This window comes from Ursus arctos, unplaced genomic scaffold (genome assembly GCF_023065955.2).
Source record: "Ursus arctos isolate Adak ecotype North America unplaced genomic scaffold, UrsArc2.0 scaffold_9, whole genome shotgun sequence".
NCBI lineage: Eukaryota > Metazoa > Chordata > Mammalia > Carnivora > Ursidae > Ursus > Ursus arctos.
Window position 1 is genome coordinate 79844949 of NW_026623111.1, and position 15861 is coordinate 79860809.

The 15861-nt window shown below is 38.6% G+C and overlaps 1 protein-coding gene across 4 annotated transcripts in view; it reads right to left on the reverse strand.

Annotated features, from left to right (window-relative positions):
• The window catches only part of PPP3CA (protein phosphatase 3 catalytic subunit alpha), a 307186-nt gene that overhangs the window by 39427 nt on the left and 251898 nt on the right, over positions 1 to 15861 (reverse strand). For all 4 annotated transcript variants that reach the window (XM_026509653.4, XM_026509652.4, XM_057309724.1 and 1 more), the window contains exon 8: positions 15009 to 15103. In XM_026509653.4, the coding sequence (XP_026365438.1) occupies positions 15009 to 15103 (95 nt within the window). The remainder of the gene's footprint in view (positions 1 to 15008; positions 15104 to 15861) is intronic.

A 15861-nucleotide genomic window follows, 5' to 3' on the forward strand; every position in this document is an offset into this window, starting at 1 on the left:
AATATTTTCTTAGAAACCGCTAAATACTCCAATTTTTCCATCCTATCGTGTGCAGTCCAGCCTCTACCCCTTCAGTGAAAGCTTTTCTGACTTCTTCTAGTGGGTATAATCTTAACCTTCCTCTGAATTCCAGAAGCCCTGACTTACACCTCTATATTGCATTCATGATTTAATTTTGATCACAGTCATTCTTCAATGTCTTAAGACATAACTTCTATGCCTTTAAGGACAAGTGTCATACAATAGGCTTTATATTTCTCTGTGCTTCACATATCACCTTTTATTTTAATTAATTATTAATTTATTTCTTTTTAAAGATTTTATTTATTTGTCAGAGAGATAGCGAGCCCAAGCAGGGGGAGCAGCAGGCAGAGGGAGAAGCAGGCTCCCCGCTGAGCAGGGAGCCCCAGGGCAGACTTGATGCCGGGACACTGGGATCATGATCTGAGCCTAAGGCAGACGCTTAATTGACTGAGCCACCCAGGAGTCCCCACATACCACCTTTTAAATATAGATGCTCAGAAGCTAAGGATTCATCTCGGTATTTCTCTTACAATTTTTTTTTTCAGGAAAATTCTTCCTAATCCCTTTGGCTCTTCTTCAGATGAGACGGCTTTGAGTGTCTTTTCCTCATCCTGCTTATCCTTATTCTGGAAACATGCCACATTGGCAATGCCCCTATAAAATTGTGGCCCAGAACGAACAGAATCTTTTTGGTGAGTTTAATCAACGCAGAATATGAGGAGGATATATCGTTTCTTCTGTAATTTCGATACTATATATATCAAATCGCAGCCTAATAATATGTTGATGTTTTCAGCAGCTTGCAGTTAACTGAAATCATACTTGAGAACAGTATGGTCTTTGCTTTGAATCATATTTCTGGCTCCCCAGCATGGTTCCAGGGAAGAGAATCATGATACTTCAGGGACAAGAAACGCAGATAATGCAGTCAACATTGATATGAAGGGAATTATTCTCTTCTTCCCAGAGTGCTGAATCCTGCATGTATTTCTATGCGCCCCTTCTTCTTTAAGGTATCCTACCACTTATGCCATATGACACTTGGCCTAAGGACACATTCATATAGTATTAAAGGCATGCAAAATGCAATAAAATCATGGCAAATTACCATATCCATACTTCTCATCTGCCAGATGGAAAAGGTGAAGTATTTCCCACCTTTGCTAAGTACGACCTGAATACCAGCACCACTGAAAAGGTCTTTACTAGTTTTAGATACAGCATATTCATAGCAGCAGTATATCCTCATATCTTCCAAAGGATCTTCAAGGTTTTAAGTTGTCTTTTTTTTTTTTTAAGATTCTTTTTATTTATTTGACACAGAGAGAGATCAAGCACAAGCAGGGGGGCGACAGTGGGAGAGGGAGAAGCAAGTTCCCCACTGAGCAGGCAGCCGGACGTGGGGATCAATCCCAGGACTTTGGAATCATGACCTGAGCCGAAGGCCGATGCGTAGCCGACCAAGCCACCCAGGCGCCCCTAAGTTGTCTTTTTGAAGAATAATTTCTCCTCTAAGTACCTCCCCCCCCCTTTATTGGCATTAGGATGATACAGCTGGAGGGAGGAAAATAGATGTTATCACCAACAGCACCCTGGAGGACAGGGAGAGGCTCTATAGCATACCTCATTTAATCCTTACTACAAATCCCAGAGGCACGTGTGACGGCCTTTATGTTATAATCTGAGGAATTGAGATTGAGAAATGAAGTGGCTTGCTCACCATCGTGCAACCAGTAACCGCATGATCTGACTCACATTTAAACTCAGTTTTTACTGACATCAAATCCATCCCCTTTCCACCATTCCCTCTGTCTCTTATAAATTATAAATGAATGAATTCTAGTCCTAGCGGTTATACTAATTTAACCTTGGATATCACATTCATAATTAAAGATGTCTTAGCTTTTGCCAAAATACATATTTGAGAAAATGAAATATGATGCAAATTTACAACTGAGGGTACGCCTTGCTCAATAGATAAAACAGAAGTTCTGTTTTGTAGCTGGTGAGAGAAAGCATTTATTCATTCAACATTGCCTCAACACAATTTATCAGAGTGCCTGATAAAGCAGAAACTTTTTTTCGGATTTCATTTTTGTTTATTAACACCAGAAAAAATACATTTTAACCGTGGTTACATTTACTAAGCATCTGCTATATGCCAGGCACTATATTTGGTCCTTCACAAACCATAATCACAAATCTTCACAATATCCCTCCAAAGTAGTTCTTAATCATTTGCATTTTGAAAATGAGCAAACAGAGAGGTTATTTGCCCAAGGTCACACTTGAGAAGCAGTTAAATTCAGTTTTGGCCTGAATCTAAAGTCCCTGATCTTTCTAGAATTCCATGATATTCTTACCTTAACTGCATAAATCATTCAACGTCTGACAAGTTTTGGACAAAGATTCTCCTTCCACATTTATTCTTTGTAAAAAAAAGAGCACTGGATTGGAGGTGCCAGGAGCCCCGACTACTAGCTGGCTTGTCTTATTTAATACTCACAAGACCCGAGGCCACTTAATGTCTTGAGGTTTCAATTACCTCCCCTAACTTTATCTAGAAAATTTATATGACCACTTCCAGATCTGAATGACAACAAACTTCTGGAACAAAGACGTCATCATTAATGCAATTACTGATTAATATTCTCCGTAATTCTAGAGACTATTTATAGAACATTTTTCTACTTTTCTATAGGTTAAAAAAAGAATAACTCTAATTTAAAAATGCAAATACACCAATATGTATTCTTTCTTCCTCAGCGACATAAAGTATTCATGCACAAATACTTCCCAAATAGCCTCACATTAATAGGTTACTCATGAATTTTTATGTTTTTGTATAATAAATATATATATCACAAAAATACATGAAAAAAAACCCTTTAAACCAAAACAGTCCCAAATATCTATAGTCACGAAATTCACAGTTAACATTTCATCTTCTCCCTCCCACGTCCGCCCCTGCCACCTGCCTCTAACTGTCACTGGGATTACAAAACTCAACTAGAGCCCTACCAGTGTGCTGTTCTCTGAAGTACTTGAAAGACATTTATCTCCAGTGCAGTATAAATAATACAAATGGTTGTACTTCAAGAATCACTCGGGACCAACTCCTGAGACCTTGCCTGAGAAATACAGAAAGAACAAAGTCTACCACCAAGAAATCCCACTATTCCACTGGCTATTATACATGTCCTCCTGTTACTGAACAATGACATCAGAGGCCTGGAGAGGGATGATGACATATATACGGACCTTGCGTTATTAACCAAATTTAGAGCGGACCAGACTGCAGAGAAGGAAGTGCTCTTCCGTTGCACATGCACTTGTGAAAAACAGCCAGAAAGAAAATCTGATATAATGGAAAGAATACTAATCCCCATAAATCTGGAGGCCTGATTGCCAGTTCTTTCTCTGATGTCAAAATTATGGTCTTAAAGTTATGCAATGACTTGGTTTAATCATTTTTACTGCACCTACAGAACCCTACATAAACATGAAAGCCATGCCATGCACAAAATATAAAATCAGTAATCAAGGGACAGCTCCTACTTGAAAATAGGGAAGGGCCACTGGACCTCTATTATTTCTAATGACACAACTAGGTGCCTTAAATAGAATGAAACCTAAGGAATAGAATCCATTCCTCTGTTTACCACACCATGCACTAAAATGCTAGGCCATATCCAAATCTGTAAATTAAAGGGGTCTCCCCCACTTTAAAATTTGAGATTTTGATGAGACACCAAACCAGTATTTCATAGGAACTGGGTAACATTTCTCAACATCTTTACAATTGCCATCATCGGGGAGGATGCTGATTAGGGCAATGAGTGAAAAAAACAGAACTATGCAAACAGAGCTTCTAATTTAAGAGAAGTTATCAACATATTGCTAGCAAGAGGCATTAACTGGTTCACCAAACCATGGGTTCAATACATTTTAAGTGGATTTCAAGAGGAATACAAAGCTTCTGTTCTGAAAGTCTTTAGATTAGTTATGTAATACTCCCAGCATACCTCAGGCTTTCTCAACACTATTAGTTGTATTTTCAATAGAGGAGAGGAGAGGCCAAAAGAATGGAAATGATGAATTCTAATAACATTTTTCATCTCCTTAACTCTAATTGACCATCCTCTCCCATCTTCAAAAGATGGGACAGCGGGACAGAAAAGAAACAAAGATAAGAAGAAAGCAAATGGTAGCACTCTAGAATCATTATAAACCATCCAGAAATAGAAGGGGGGAGAAAAGCATAATAGACCCAGGATTTTTTTGTTTTTTTTCCTTTCAGTTCTGCCACCTGTAGACTATAGATACCCCAGCAGGAAAACTAGCATCAGCACATTCTTTGGCAAAGTCCTACCATCACAGGAATGATGGCTTGATGGATAAAATTCTTGAGATAGGATCTATATATTCATAATGTTCTTTGCCAGTGTTTTTAAAATTATGTTGTATGCTGCATGTAAGGTTTTTTTTTTTTTAATTCTTGGACAGACACTATACATTTTTTAAAATCTGTATTTTTCCACAGAGGTTACTGTTTTAAGGCACAATTTTCTTTTAGGATTTTGTGAAGACATTTATGTATAGTTTTTGTAGTACATATTATAGCATCTATAAGCACAATCTCTATGATTCCTCCCATTTTGAAACCTGACTTCTAACTCTTATCTCTGTTTTGTTTTTTCCTCAATGTCCTGTACTTGCCCGGTGTATTCTGTTTTAGAAAGATTCTTTTTATTATTACCAGTGACCTAGGCTAAAGGAAATTTATTAATTTATGAGGATTGCTGTATTTGGTGAGCAAGGACTACAACTTATAATTCACTTTTAGTCTATAGTTCATAAGATTGATGACAGAGTAAGTGTTCAGTCATTTATAGGGCAGATTTCAAGTCTTCATTTTTAGGTAATTTTGTCATAATGATGTTCTTGAGAAATTTAACGTTTAAAATGCTTGATTTAGTACTTCACATAGGGGTCTCTTACTGGCAAATTCTCAATAACTTCCATGTAATGACTGAGTTTCAATCAACCTGAAATATTTTATCATTAATAAATATGAACAGTAGGTATATATAATTGCCTTGAAGCTGTGAGCTAATGGCTTTGAATTTATCAAGATACACACATGTATGTTACTATATACAATCCTCTTATGCACTCATCTAGTCCTTGCCTGGTCCTCCTACCTTATACACGCATCCTTCACGGCACCTTATTACTTTGCTATACAAGTGTCCTACATAAAACTTGGATGATAGTATCTTACTTACATGAAGGAAAGAGACTGTCCCAGATAGATCTATGAAATAATACAAGCCAATTTTATGATTATGTGTGTGTGCAAGTCTGTGTGTGTGTTATGTGTTTCTCTTTCTAATACTGTGTTAGTAAATTTTGAACCAACTTATTATTCAAATACAGAATTTTGGGTAAAATCAATAAAAGGAAAATGATAGAAGGGATAAAGAAGGCAACGATCTCTTTTTTTCTTTTTTAGTACTTTGTACCATAACTGGCACATGGTTGGTGTTCAATAATATTGATAGAAGAAAAGGTCTAAGGAACGGAAATCAAGAAAGGAAGGACAAGATGGAGAAAGACAGGAATGACAGAAAGAAGGCAGGCAGGCAAAGAAAAAGTCAAAACAAATTTTTTGAGAGCATAAAACATGTAACTTCTCCAGATATTAAAAATGTAGCTAACCACATATGGACAGTATGAAGGGTACATTCTGGAACTTAGGAGAAAGATAGTATGTTACTTCAGAGGCTAAGCCCTGTTTTAAAATTGTCAGAGTCTCTTAAATAGACAAGAATGGAAATATTGGCTCTGTCACAAAGTAACTGTGTGAACTTAGACAAATAGTTCTCTTATTTGAGTTTTACCTTCTAAACTTGCAAAATAGGAATAATTATGATGTGTTCTGTTGTTTTCAAAGTATGAAGATCAAATAAAATAATATATGTGATTAATACCTATGATAATATATATGATCAGATAAAATATATGGCACCTGAAAAACACAAAGTATCATGATGCAGTTTCAAATTCTTCAAGGAAGGGGTGGCTATCTATGTTTAACACATTGCCATTTTATAATTCCCACCTAAAGTGCCACATCATAATACTAACATCCAGAGAGTCTGGGCCGAAAACTGATCTGTGCAATCAGCTTAAGTCCAGTGAAACACTGTGAATTATTTCGACATTACAATTTCACATAGAGAATATTAAATCTTTTTTTGCTAAGTCAAGAGGAAAGAATGAATTATGAGTTCTTTACCAGTTTTAGCTTTAAGTTCCAATCCTTATTGTTATAATGCTAAAATAAGGCTTAAGCCACTGTAGTAAATGAGAGAGAGAGAGGTTTAGCTGAAGCTTTAAACTGCTGGAGAAGTGGGCATGGCCTTGGTAAACTGCACCCATGCCTCGCTCTCATTTAATGTGGTCGATACTTACCAGCTCCAAGCGCACGAGGTACCCTGGCGGGAGGTACCTGGAATACTGGTGGTATCTGTATGCAATCATAGAACACCCTTTTCACCTTCAAGGTTGTACTTGGTATTAAGCCTGAGCTGCAGCCTGCAATGGTTCTAGGTTGCTATCTCCAAGATACCCTTGGCACTGAGTTAATATTAAGCCCGTACACTTGATATTTTCTGTGGAAAGTAATATCACTGCAGACTTTTATGACATTCTCAGGGTCAAGTCTCTTGCAGATCTAGAATTTCTAGGCAATGAATAGCAAGTGATAAGCTAATGATTTGGGTCTTTAACATTATGTAGATTGTCCCCGTGTTTCCTCCTACTAAATGCTTTAGAGAGAATTTGATTTCTAGAGAAATAGGTTTCAGTTCAGTCTAAGAATCTTCTAACCATCTGTCAGAAGACGGAATGCAACACCTCAGGATGCATGCCTCCGCTGATCCTGTTCAACTGGTAGCAGCGGAGTATTGCCAATGAACTGCATGGAGGATTTAGCATTGCTCCGGATCCTGTCTTCTTCCTCACTTAAGGGCTCGTATAACTTCGAGAGCTCAGTGCTGTAATTCTATGGGCAATGCTCTGTGAGAAGCAAGGATTACCTCACTCGCTGAGTTACTACCTACTTAGGGAAGTTCCACAATTCCTTCACTGCCCAAATCGGTAATTATGTGGTAGTGATTGTTACGAAATCAGGAAGTTCATTTGTCATAGCAACGATACTGAGCATGCATCCAGTTAGAATATAGACGCAGGGGAATTCCTAAATATTAAATCTTAAAGCAAGTGGACAACTGGACAAAACTAATCTATTTAGAAAGTGGCCTCTAGCAATGACACTTTCACAGTGGAGCTGAATGAACAGGAGCAAAAGTATAAGCACCTAAGGGAGGCTTTTTAAAGAGAGAAATTATTTATTTGAGAAGAATAGAAGAGATACCTCGTTCTTTTAATAATATATATATTCGAATGCATAACACTCATGTAATTTTGAAGGGATACCAAATGACTCTTCATTTCAAAAGCTTCTCTTTTCTTACTGAAGAACAACAGTTAGTCACCTCAACATAACAGAGCCATGAGTTGAATAGGGCATCAGGGCAAACATTGACCCAAAAGCTTCCGGGTAACAAAGCTGACCTAGGCCTAGAAGAGCGCAGACAGAGGTTAGCTTGTGAGCCCTGGAGTCAGGCTGCCACGTTTCAATCTCAATGCTTTTCCCTGACCAGGTTGTGTGAACCTTGGGGGAAGTATGCAAGCCCTCTGCACCCTAGTTTTTCATCAGTAAAATCAAGATTAGAATGTAATTCATGGAGTGTTGAAAGATTAAATGCATTTATACATGGAAACTTAGAGCAGTGTCTGGCACAAAGTTAATGCTCTATTATTATTATTATTATTATTATTATTATATGCAACTTGCGTGAATAAAGCAAATGACATTTGTGCACATGCTATCCCAACTGAAGGGAAATATTTACATTTACTAAATATATTATTATCAACCTAAGACTTTAAAGAAAATATATCAAGTTGTAGCCGCCCAGGTGACCGTGATAATGATAATGGTATAAGAAATTATAATCATAGATTAATTTCATATATTAGAGTCCTGGATATAACAGGCAGTGAAAAGGGACATTCTGCCAAAACCCTTCACTCCACTCAGCTCAGAGAGGTGATTCCTCTGAAAACCAACCAAAACTTCCTAACTCAAAGTTCTCTTCAGCCTTAAATGTCTACATAAATTTCTTTACTACCACCTCACACTGATAACACAAAAAGTTAGTGCTCAGAGTTTTCTTCATGGTTTCTGCTTTGTTCCTTCATAAGGTCATAGATTCCATACCATTTCTCCATAGGCTGTCCTAGGCTTAATAATCATTATAAAGAAATTATTTTTCCAATGTGCGTAAGACAATACCCACTGGGGTGAAGAATAAACATTTAATTTTTTTTCTTTAGAATAAAAAAATTTTTAGAATAAAAAAATTCTAAAAAAAATAAAAATGCTTACTAAATACATGAAGGAATTACTATTTCCTGGTAGGGCTTATCTTACTTATTGTTTTGCTTTAGTAACAACAAGAAAACCATTTAGCCTACAATTTGTTAGCAAATATCAAATAACCAAGTGCTACCGTGAATATGTACTTACATTTCTTATATTGAAAAAAGTGATCTTAGCAAACAGTTGTTCAGAACCAATTAAGAGGATCTTTAGATTTGATACGATGGCAGGAAAAAAGTAAGAGCTGGGAAAATTGTTGCCATTGGACAAAATCTCTGGATTAATTTTATCTAACTTGTAAAGCACTAGTGATCGTATTTATGCCTGTGGTTGTAAAAGCCCAAAATATGCTTTAAAAATGTTTATGTCAAGCTGAAGGTTATTCCCATGGTTAAGATAGGCCTCAGACTCTACAGAAATGGCTTCTTGCTTATAAAATGTGGGCAGTTTTGTAGGGAAGTAAGATTTTTAGCATGCTGCAGAGGAAGAAGCTAAGATGCTAACTTAGGGTTGCCTGGGCACGAATTCTACCCCCTTCCAGAGACCTTCCCTTTCCTACCCAGGATAAGGAGCTGATCTGGTTGGTCTGCATTTGGCTCCTGAACCAGGCAGGTGCCACTACCACTGCTTGTGAACCCAATACCTGAATGCTGAAACAAGGTCCTGGTGTGAAAGAGCTATGCTGCAATAAGAAATGAGGTGCTCAGGGCGCTTGGGTGGCTCAGTCGCTTAAGTGTCTGCCTTCAGCTCAGGTCATGATCCCAGGGTCCTGGGATCGAGTCCCGAATCAGGCTCCCTGCCACTCCCCCTGCTTGTGTTCTCTCTTTTGTGTCAAATAAATTAATAAAATCTTAAAAAAAAAAAAAAAAGGAATGAGGTTCTCAGGCCTGGCCAGCCCACGGCACTGATGGTGTCACTGACGGCTGAGTGCTCCCGTTAGATGGCAGGGGACCAAGGCGAGCTGGCTTCAGATATGTTGCATTTCCTCCTGAGTGTCCGCATCATGACTGCTGATAAGATTCTTCCCTTGGTTTCTTACAGTAGCAATTCAATCCTCCCTTTACAACAGTATGCCAAGACATAAATTATCTCTTTATTTACAAATGGTACTTCTGAAGTCCATGACTACCTTTTGAAGGAAAATATTTGAGGATGTTGACTGTGTGAAGTTTCGGTAGGGCTAAAATGCATTCTAAAAGTAATTCCCTCAATCTTCCTAGTTTAAAAGTCCAAACCATCACAATATATACATATATATATTTTTTCCGATCAAAAAGGGTAGACTTTTACATGTTAGGATTTTAGCAAACGATGCTTTTCTTGTCTTATGCTTGAAACCCAGTTTGCACCCCTCTCCTCCTTTAACCTACTTTAATACGGAATTGATTTTCTTCCTCAGTGTCATTTTTAATCTCTGGTCTTAATTACTAAATTCGTGTGGTTGCCATTTCGATTTTTCTTCCCAAATCTGAAATACATTTTATTTAATAAATTTTATTTAATTACTTAATATTACTGTCAGTAGCTCCTCCTGGAACGGAGTTCTATAACCCTCGTACGCATGTTTGTATTTCTCTATGTCCATATCGTATATCCATCTCCCACCCACTCCCCCAACCATATAACTCATCTAAACTACTGAGAATTGGCACCACGTGGCAACCTTGTGTAATATACTTAAGATTCTTCTGAAGCACAGGTGTATCTCTTGGGAGATAAAGGACTTAACTGTTTACATCGAGGTTTAAAACACATTTTTCCAGAGGCTCGTTGTAATTTTTGGCCAAACTGACTTGTTGAAGGCAGAGTTCACATTTCCCACTGTGTTTCTCGACACTGAGAGATTTTACTCTAAGATTGCTTTAATGTCACTTCGTCAGTGAAGCTTATTATTATTATCATTTGGTCTCCATGGACTAGTTTCCACTCTCACTTACTACCACTCTTTGTAGTACTTTCCAAGTATATCTGAAACATTATTGATGGGATTCTTTATTTAATGTCTATCCCACTGCCAAATTATAAACCCTACTATGGTGAAGAAAATGTCCCTCTTATTTATTTTATATCCACAGCACCTAACACAGTGCTTAGTATACAGTAAGTTCTCAGTAACTATTTGTTGCTGTGGTGAGTGGATGAGGTTGAAGTCATTTTTACAGGTGGCATACTATTATTATTTTTTTAAAGATTTTATTTATTTATTGGACAAAGAGGGAGAGAGAGCACAAGCAGGGGGAGTGGCAGGCAGAGGGAGTGGGCAAAGCAGGCTCCCCGCTGAGCAGGGAGGCCAGCGCAGGGCTCCAATGCAGGACCCTGGGATCATGACCTGAGCTGAAGGCAGATGCTTAACCGACTGAGCCACCGAGGTGCTCCAGCGTATTATTATTATTATTATTATAAGCAGCAGCAGTGTGCATGTGTCATTCCTGCAGTTTTCTTCTGTTTCGTGGGTTTGGGTAATTATGAAATTGCTTTACCCTTAGGGCTACGGATTCATAGGAGGAAAATAATTCAAACGAGCAAAGTGCTCTGCAAATGTTTAACTCCAGTTTGGAAAGGGTATCAGAACTGGTTATAATAGTAACTCAAAGTGAGACAGAGCTCTGTGGGTCTGGTCTGGTACTTTGGGGCACTGTCTTGCTATTTAATTTCCAGAAACAAAATGCTCCAATCAGTGCATGTGTTGATGGCCTACCACGTATAATGCCTGCTACTTGGCTTTACAGTGTGTATCAAAGAGCCCCTGCTGCAAACTAATTATAATCTGAGTGGGAAGTTATAGCAATACTAACTATAGGAAAAGCTAAAGAGAAAAAAAATTAAATGGTAAGTATGAGGGCATATGATTGGTATTTCAGGCATTCAGAGAAGGACTACCGACAGAAGTCTTCACAGACACAGACCGGAGTCTGAGAACAGGCCATTTAGATGGTCAGAGAACAGGGCAACAAGTATTCAAGACAGAAAAAAATGTTATGTGGGCAAAGATGTAGTGAAACGGACAGCCAGAATTTGTACAGGGCGATGAGCAGAACAACGCCGCTGAAGCAGAGGGTTCACCCACAGAGAAGCAGAGAAATAGGTTATAAAGGTAGATCGAGCCATAAAGTGAAACTGTAAGTAAGAGGCTGAGGAGAGCGGGGTATTTTCTGTCAGTTTCCCTTGAAGCCACTGACAGGTGGCATAATGATAGCAACATAAAATATTCAATGATGATAATATCTTAATACCACACAGCATTTTGTTTCAAAGTAATTTCATCTATTATTCACAAGAAGAAATTTTTTTTCTCATTTGCAGAGATGTCACTGCACGTCAATACATGTAAATGAGCTAGCTGCTTCAGGGCAGGGCTGTGATCCAAGCTCCGTCTTCTGCCCCAGCAGGCCACCGAGCTGTCAGAGGAGGGGACAGGGGCCGGGGGAGGGGCGGGGGCTTCGCCTGTGTGCCCACAGGCTGGCAAGGCTAAGAGCCCCGTGAATCCGTGCGGGCGACGCCAAGCACGGGCCACTTACGGTCCTCGTAACTTTTAGAACTCTGCTTTTCATTGCAGCCTAGTATGAACTACTAGTCGCAGCAAAGAGCCATTGACACACGAAGCTGATCACACACCTGTGATTGGTTTTAAGACGGCAGAAAAAACCTATTTTTTTCATTGCTTCACTTTGCCCAACAGCTATCACTGCTGCATGCATTTGCAGGTGCTTAAAAAAAATCGTATTTTAACTATTGGCTTATATACAACTCCCGAGTCTTTTACGGTCATCTGTTTCTAAGAATCAAACGGTTCTTCGCCGCTGTCTTTCCATGGATGATGTTTTGAAGGCACTTGCAACCCAGCTCTCTGGCACTGCCTTTTACCATTCTTGTTAACATTTATTTTATTCAAATACAGTAATCCTCACTTCAGCCGTGAATACCTGACTCCCACTCCCACGTACTGTACACAGTGTTAGCAGAATAGCTTTAAAGTGCTTCAGAGATTTTACACAAAAGTCTTTTGGAATTAGGCTCAAACTGAAGAATGTATCTTTCTTCTTCCTCTCAGTTTATCTTTTTCTCTCAGGAGAGTTTTTTCTTTTATGAAAATGTTCCCAAAATGAAATGCTTCTCTCCCCTTCCTGAGAGACTGTGTTCTACCCTAAACACTAGAGAACACAGTGAGAGAACTACAAAGCCTCCAAGATTGCAATCCACTGATGTCTATTGTTTTTTTTTCAAGTTCGTGCCTTGTTAAATCGGAACCATAGACAAAGGAGCAATGCATACCCTGTGGGAGAAAGAGCCATTGATTGGTCTCAAGCAAAACTGCTACCCAGCATTCTGATGAGTGGAAAAAGTCTAAGTCTCTTTTTATGGAGTGAAATCCTGAATTTTCTTTTTCTTAGTTTTTTTTTTCTTACTGTTTTGACTTTTTTTCAATCATTAAAAAATACTTTTATGTATAGTCCATGCTACTTAGTAATTGGTCTCTGTCAAGAAAATTACTTGTTTGGGCACTCCTTTCACTAAGTGAAAATAGAAAAAAAAATTGTTCTAATGCCATAAAGAAATAAGAACCCAAGTGTTCAGATTGTACTTTTGGGAAATAGTAGGATCATGATGGGACGTACAAGATGACCCACCGAGTTCCTGCATTCGTTACAGGTACCACAGGGGAGTTCTCTGGTAGGAGAACCCACATTTAAGCCAAGGGAATTCAACCTTACTGGTTTTATACAGAAGGCTTCAAGATTGAGAGTCTGGCCAAAAAAAAAAAAGTGTTTGCGGCTTAAAAATAAAAGTTTCAAAACCACTGGTCTTGACTTCATTTTATTTTATTTTTCTTTTCTAATCAAATGTTCACCATTCTTAAATGTCCAGATCACGTTCTACCTTAAACAAGGCCTTCTCTGACCATTCTAGAAAACCATTCCTTGTCTAACGTACTTAGTGTTTAACTCTCTTTGTTTTACTTCATGACACCGTGTCTTATATTTGTATTAAATCATCCAAATATCTTACTTCGTCAACTGGCTTATAAGCCCTGGCACACCAAGAACATGTTTTGTTTTACTTTGTATGCATCTTGCCACAGAGCACTAAAGAAATTACTTTTTCTAGAAATTACTTTTTCTAGAAATTACTTTTTCTAGAAATTAGGAGACTAGGAAACAGGGGACAACTCTCCCTTGCCCCCTGCCATCCATCCTTGTGATAGAAACTTCACAGTGCCTTCTGATAACTTCACTCCAGGGCCACAGAGGAGGGCCCACCACAGTCAAAATGGCGGTGTAAGAGGCTGTGAGGTGTGGCCATCCCACCCCACCCATAACGCATGTTTCTCTGCGCTGTGGAGTCGGGACAGTCATGTGAGGTACCTACAGCACAACACAGATGTATCAGGGATGGGGGGACGGCAAGGATCTCAGCAAGCCACCGTCAGATATGCTGCATCAATATTATCTAGACCAATGCCACCTAAAGTTAATGACTTTTGCACATCTTATCACTCATTCTTCACACCCGTAACACTCCATGCCATTTCCAGATAAAGAAATTACCTAAAGGAGGATGATGTGTCCCTTGCTCCTCCTCTCCTCCCCAAAGTCAGTAAAGAATGCCCTCGTTTCCTGGTCTTTCTTACACACACAAGTACGGAGTTTCATAACGGAAGTACAGGACACTAAACCAGAAGACGTGGGTTTGATTCTAGTTCATCACTACCTAACTGAGGGACCTGGGGCAAAGCAATTAGCCACAGAGACTCACTCTGCATATTAAAAGGGGGTGGGGCTAATGATATTTACTTTGAAGTTTAATTCAATTTTTTTTTTTAAATAAATGAACACGTGCCCACCTAGTGCAGGATCCGACTCATGGCAGGAACTCAATAAATGCAATTTCAATTTGAATCTGAAGCAATAGCTTCTTTTGCTCATTTTTCTTAACCCCTGACATGCCCAATCATACTGTTCTCATTGAAATCCACATTCTTTTGAAGAAGCACGATTTTGGATTACTTTCAATTATTATTTCTTTTAAAACCTGATCATTCAGGGACGCCTGGGTGGCTCAGTCGTGAAGCCTCTGCCTTCAGCTCACGGTGTGATCCCAGAGTCCTGGGATCAAGCCCCACATCAGGCTCCTCCGCTGGGAGCCTGCTTCTTCCTCTCCCACTCCCCCTGCCTGTGTTCCCTCTCTCGCTGGCTGTCTCCCTCTCTGTCAGATAAATAAATAAAATCTTTAAAAAACAAATAAATAAAAAATAAAAACTGATCATTCAGAGCAGTTCACCGTAGACCCTGCTATACATCAGAGTCTCCTGGAGAACAATTAAAAAATGACAGTGCCTGGGCTCCACGTCTGACCAACTGAACCTGTAACTTTGAAGACAATGACAGAATTTGCATTCAAGAATAAATTAAAAAGCCAGGGGGAAAAGACTGGCTAAAAACACTTCATTCAAGAGGGATCTAAAGCCACGTACCTTTGTTATTGTATACATCTAAGTAATTTGGTGCTGAGAAAATTGTGATTAGAGAAGGGAAGCCTGTCGTTTGGCTTTTCCTGTACATGCGATACCTGAAAACAACAAAGATGAGTCACCACAAGGCTATTATGGGGGAAAAAGATGATATCAAGTTACAGATTTAAAATAGAATATTCAAGTTACATTTTATCACTCTGAGAGGACTCAATTACATAACATTAAACAAAATTTCCTCTCTAAAGTCTGTTATACACAGACATGAATTCCTCTCAAGGTTGACAATGAAAACACACAGTCACATGTACAATATCCAAAGAGGCCTTTCTAAGTTTAACAGGCCTAAGGGAGGGGGGGATTCCAGGCAAAATCGTAATTCATACCCACGTGTGCAACAGAGAAGACAAAGGTCACTTTTTGCACGAAGCTATCCTGTACCTACCATGTCTTTTAGAAGTTTGCCAATATTTTTGACATAAGACTAAATAAGCAGAGCAATATATCAATCTTTCACACTAATAATCAGGCTGATTATTCAATCTCTCTACAACATCTACAATATTCTGGTATGGTCTTGACTAAGCAATTTGCTTTTCAAAGGATGTGTGGGGAGATCTATGGGTTTTACATATTGAAAGTGTTTCTATTTTAGAACTTTATTTATTACCAATCTCTTCTGGCATCTGCAGATCAAACATTATTGTCTGAGCAGGGTAATAATCAAACAGAATGATACAGAACATCTGCAAGATCTTTGGAAATAAACCAATAAGCCAGTTACTTTTCTTCTACTTAGATAAAAGTAAGACTCTAGTCCTCAAATAATCAAAAAATACAAGAAACTCTGGCTCTT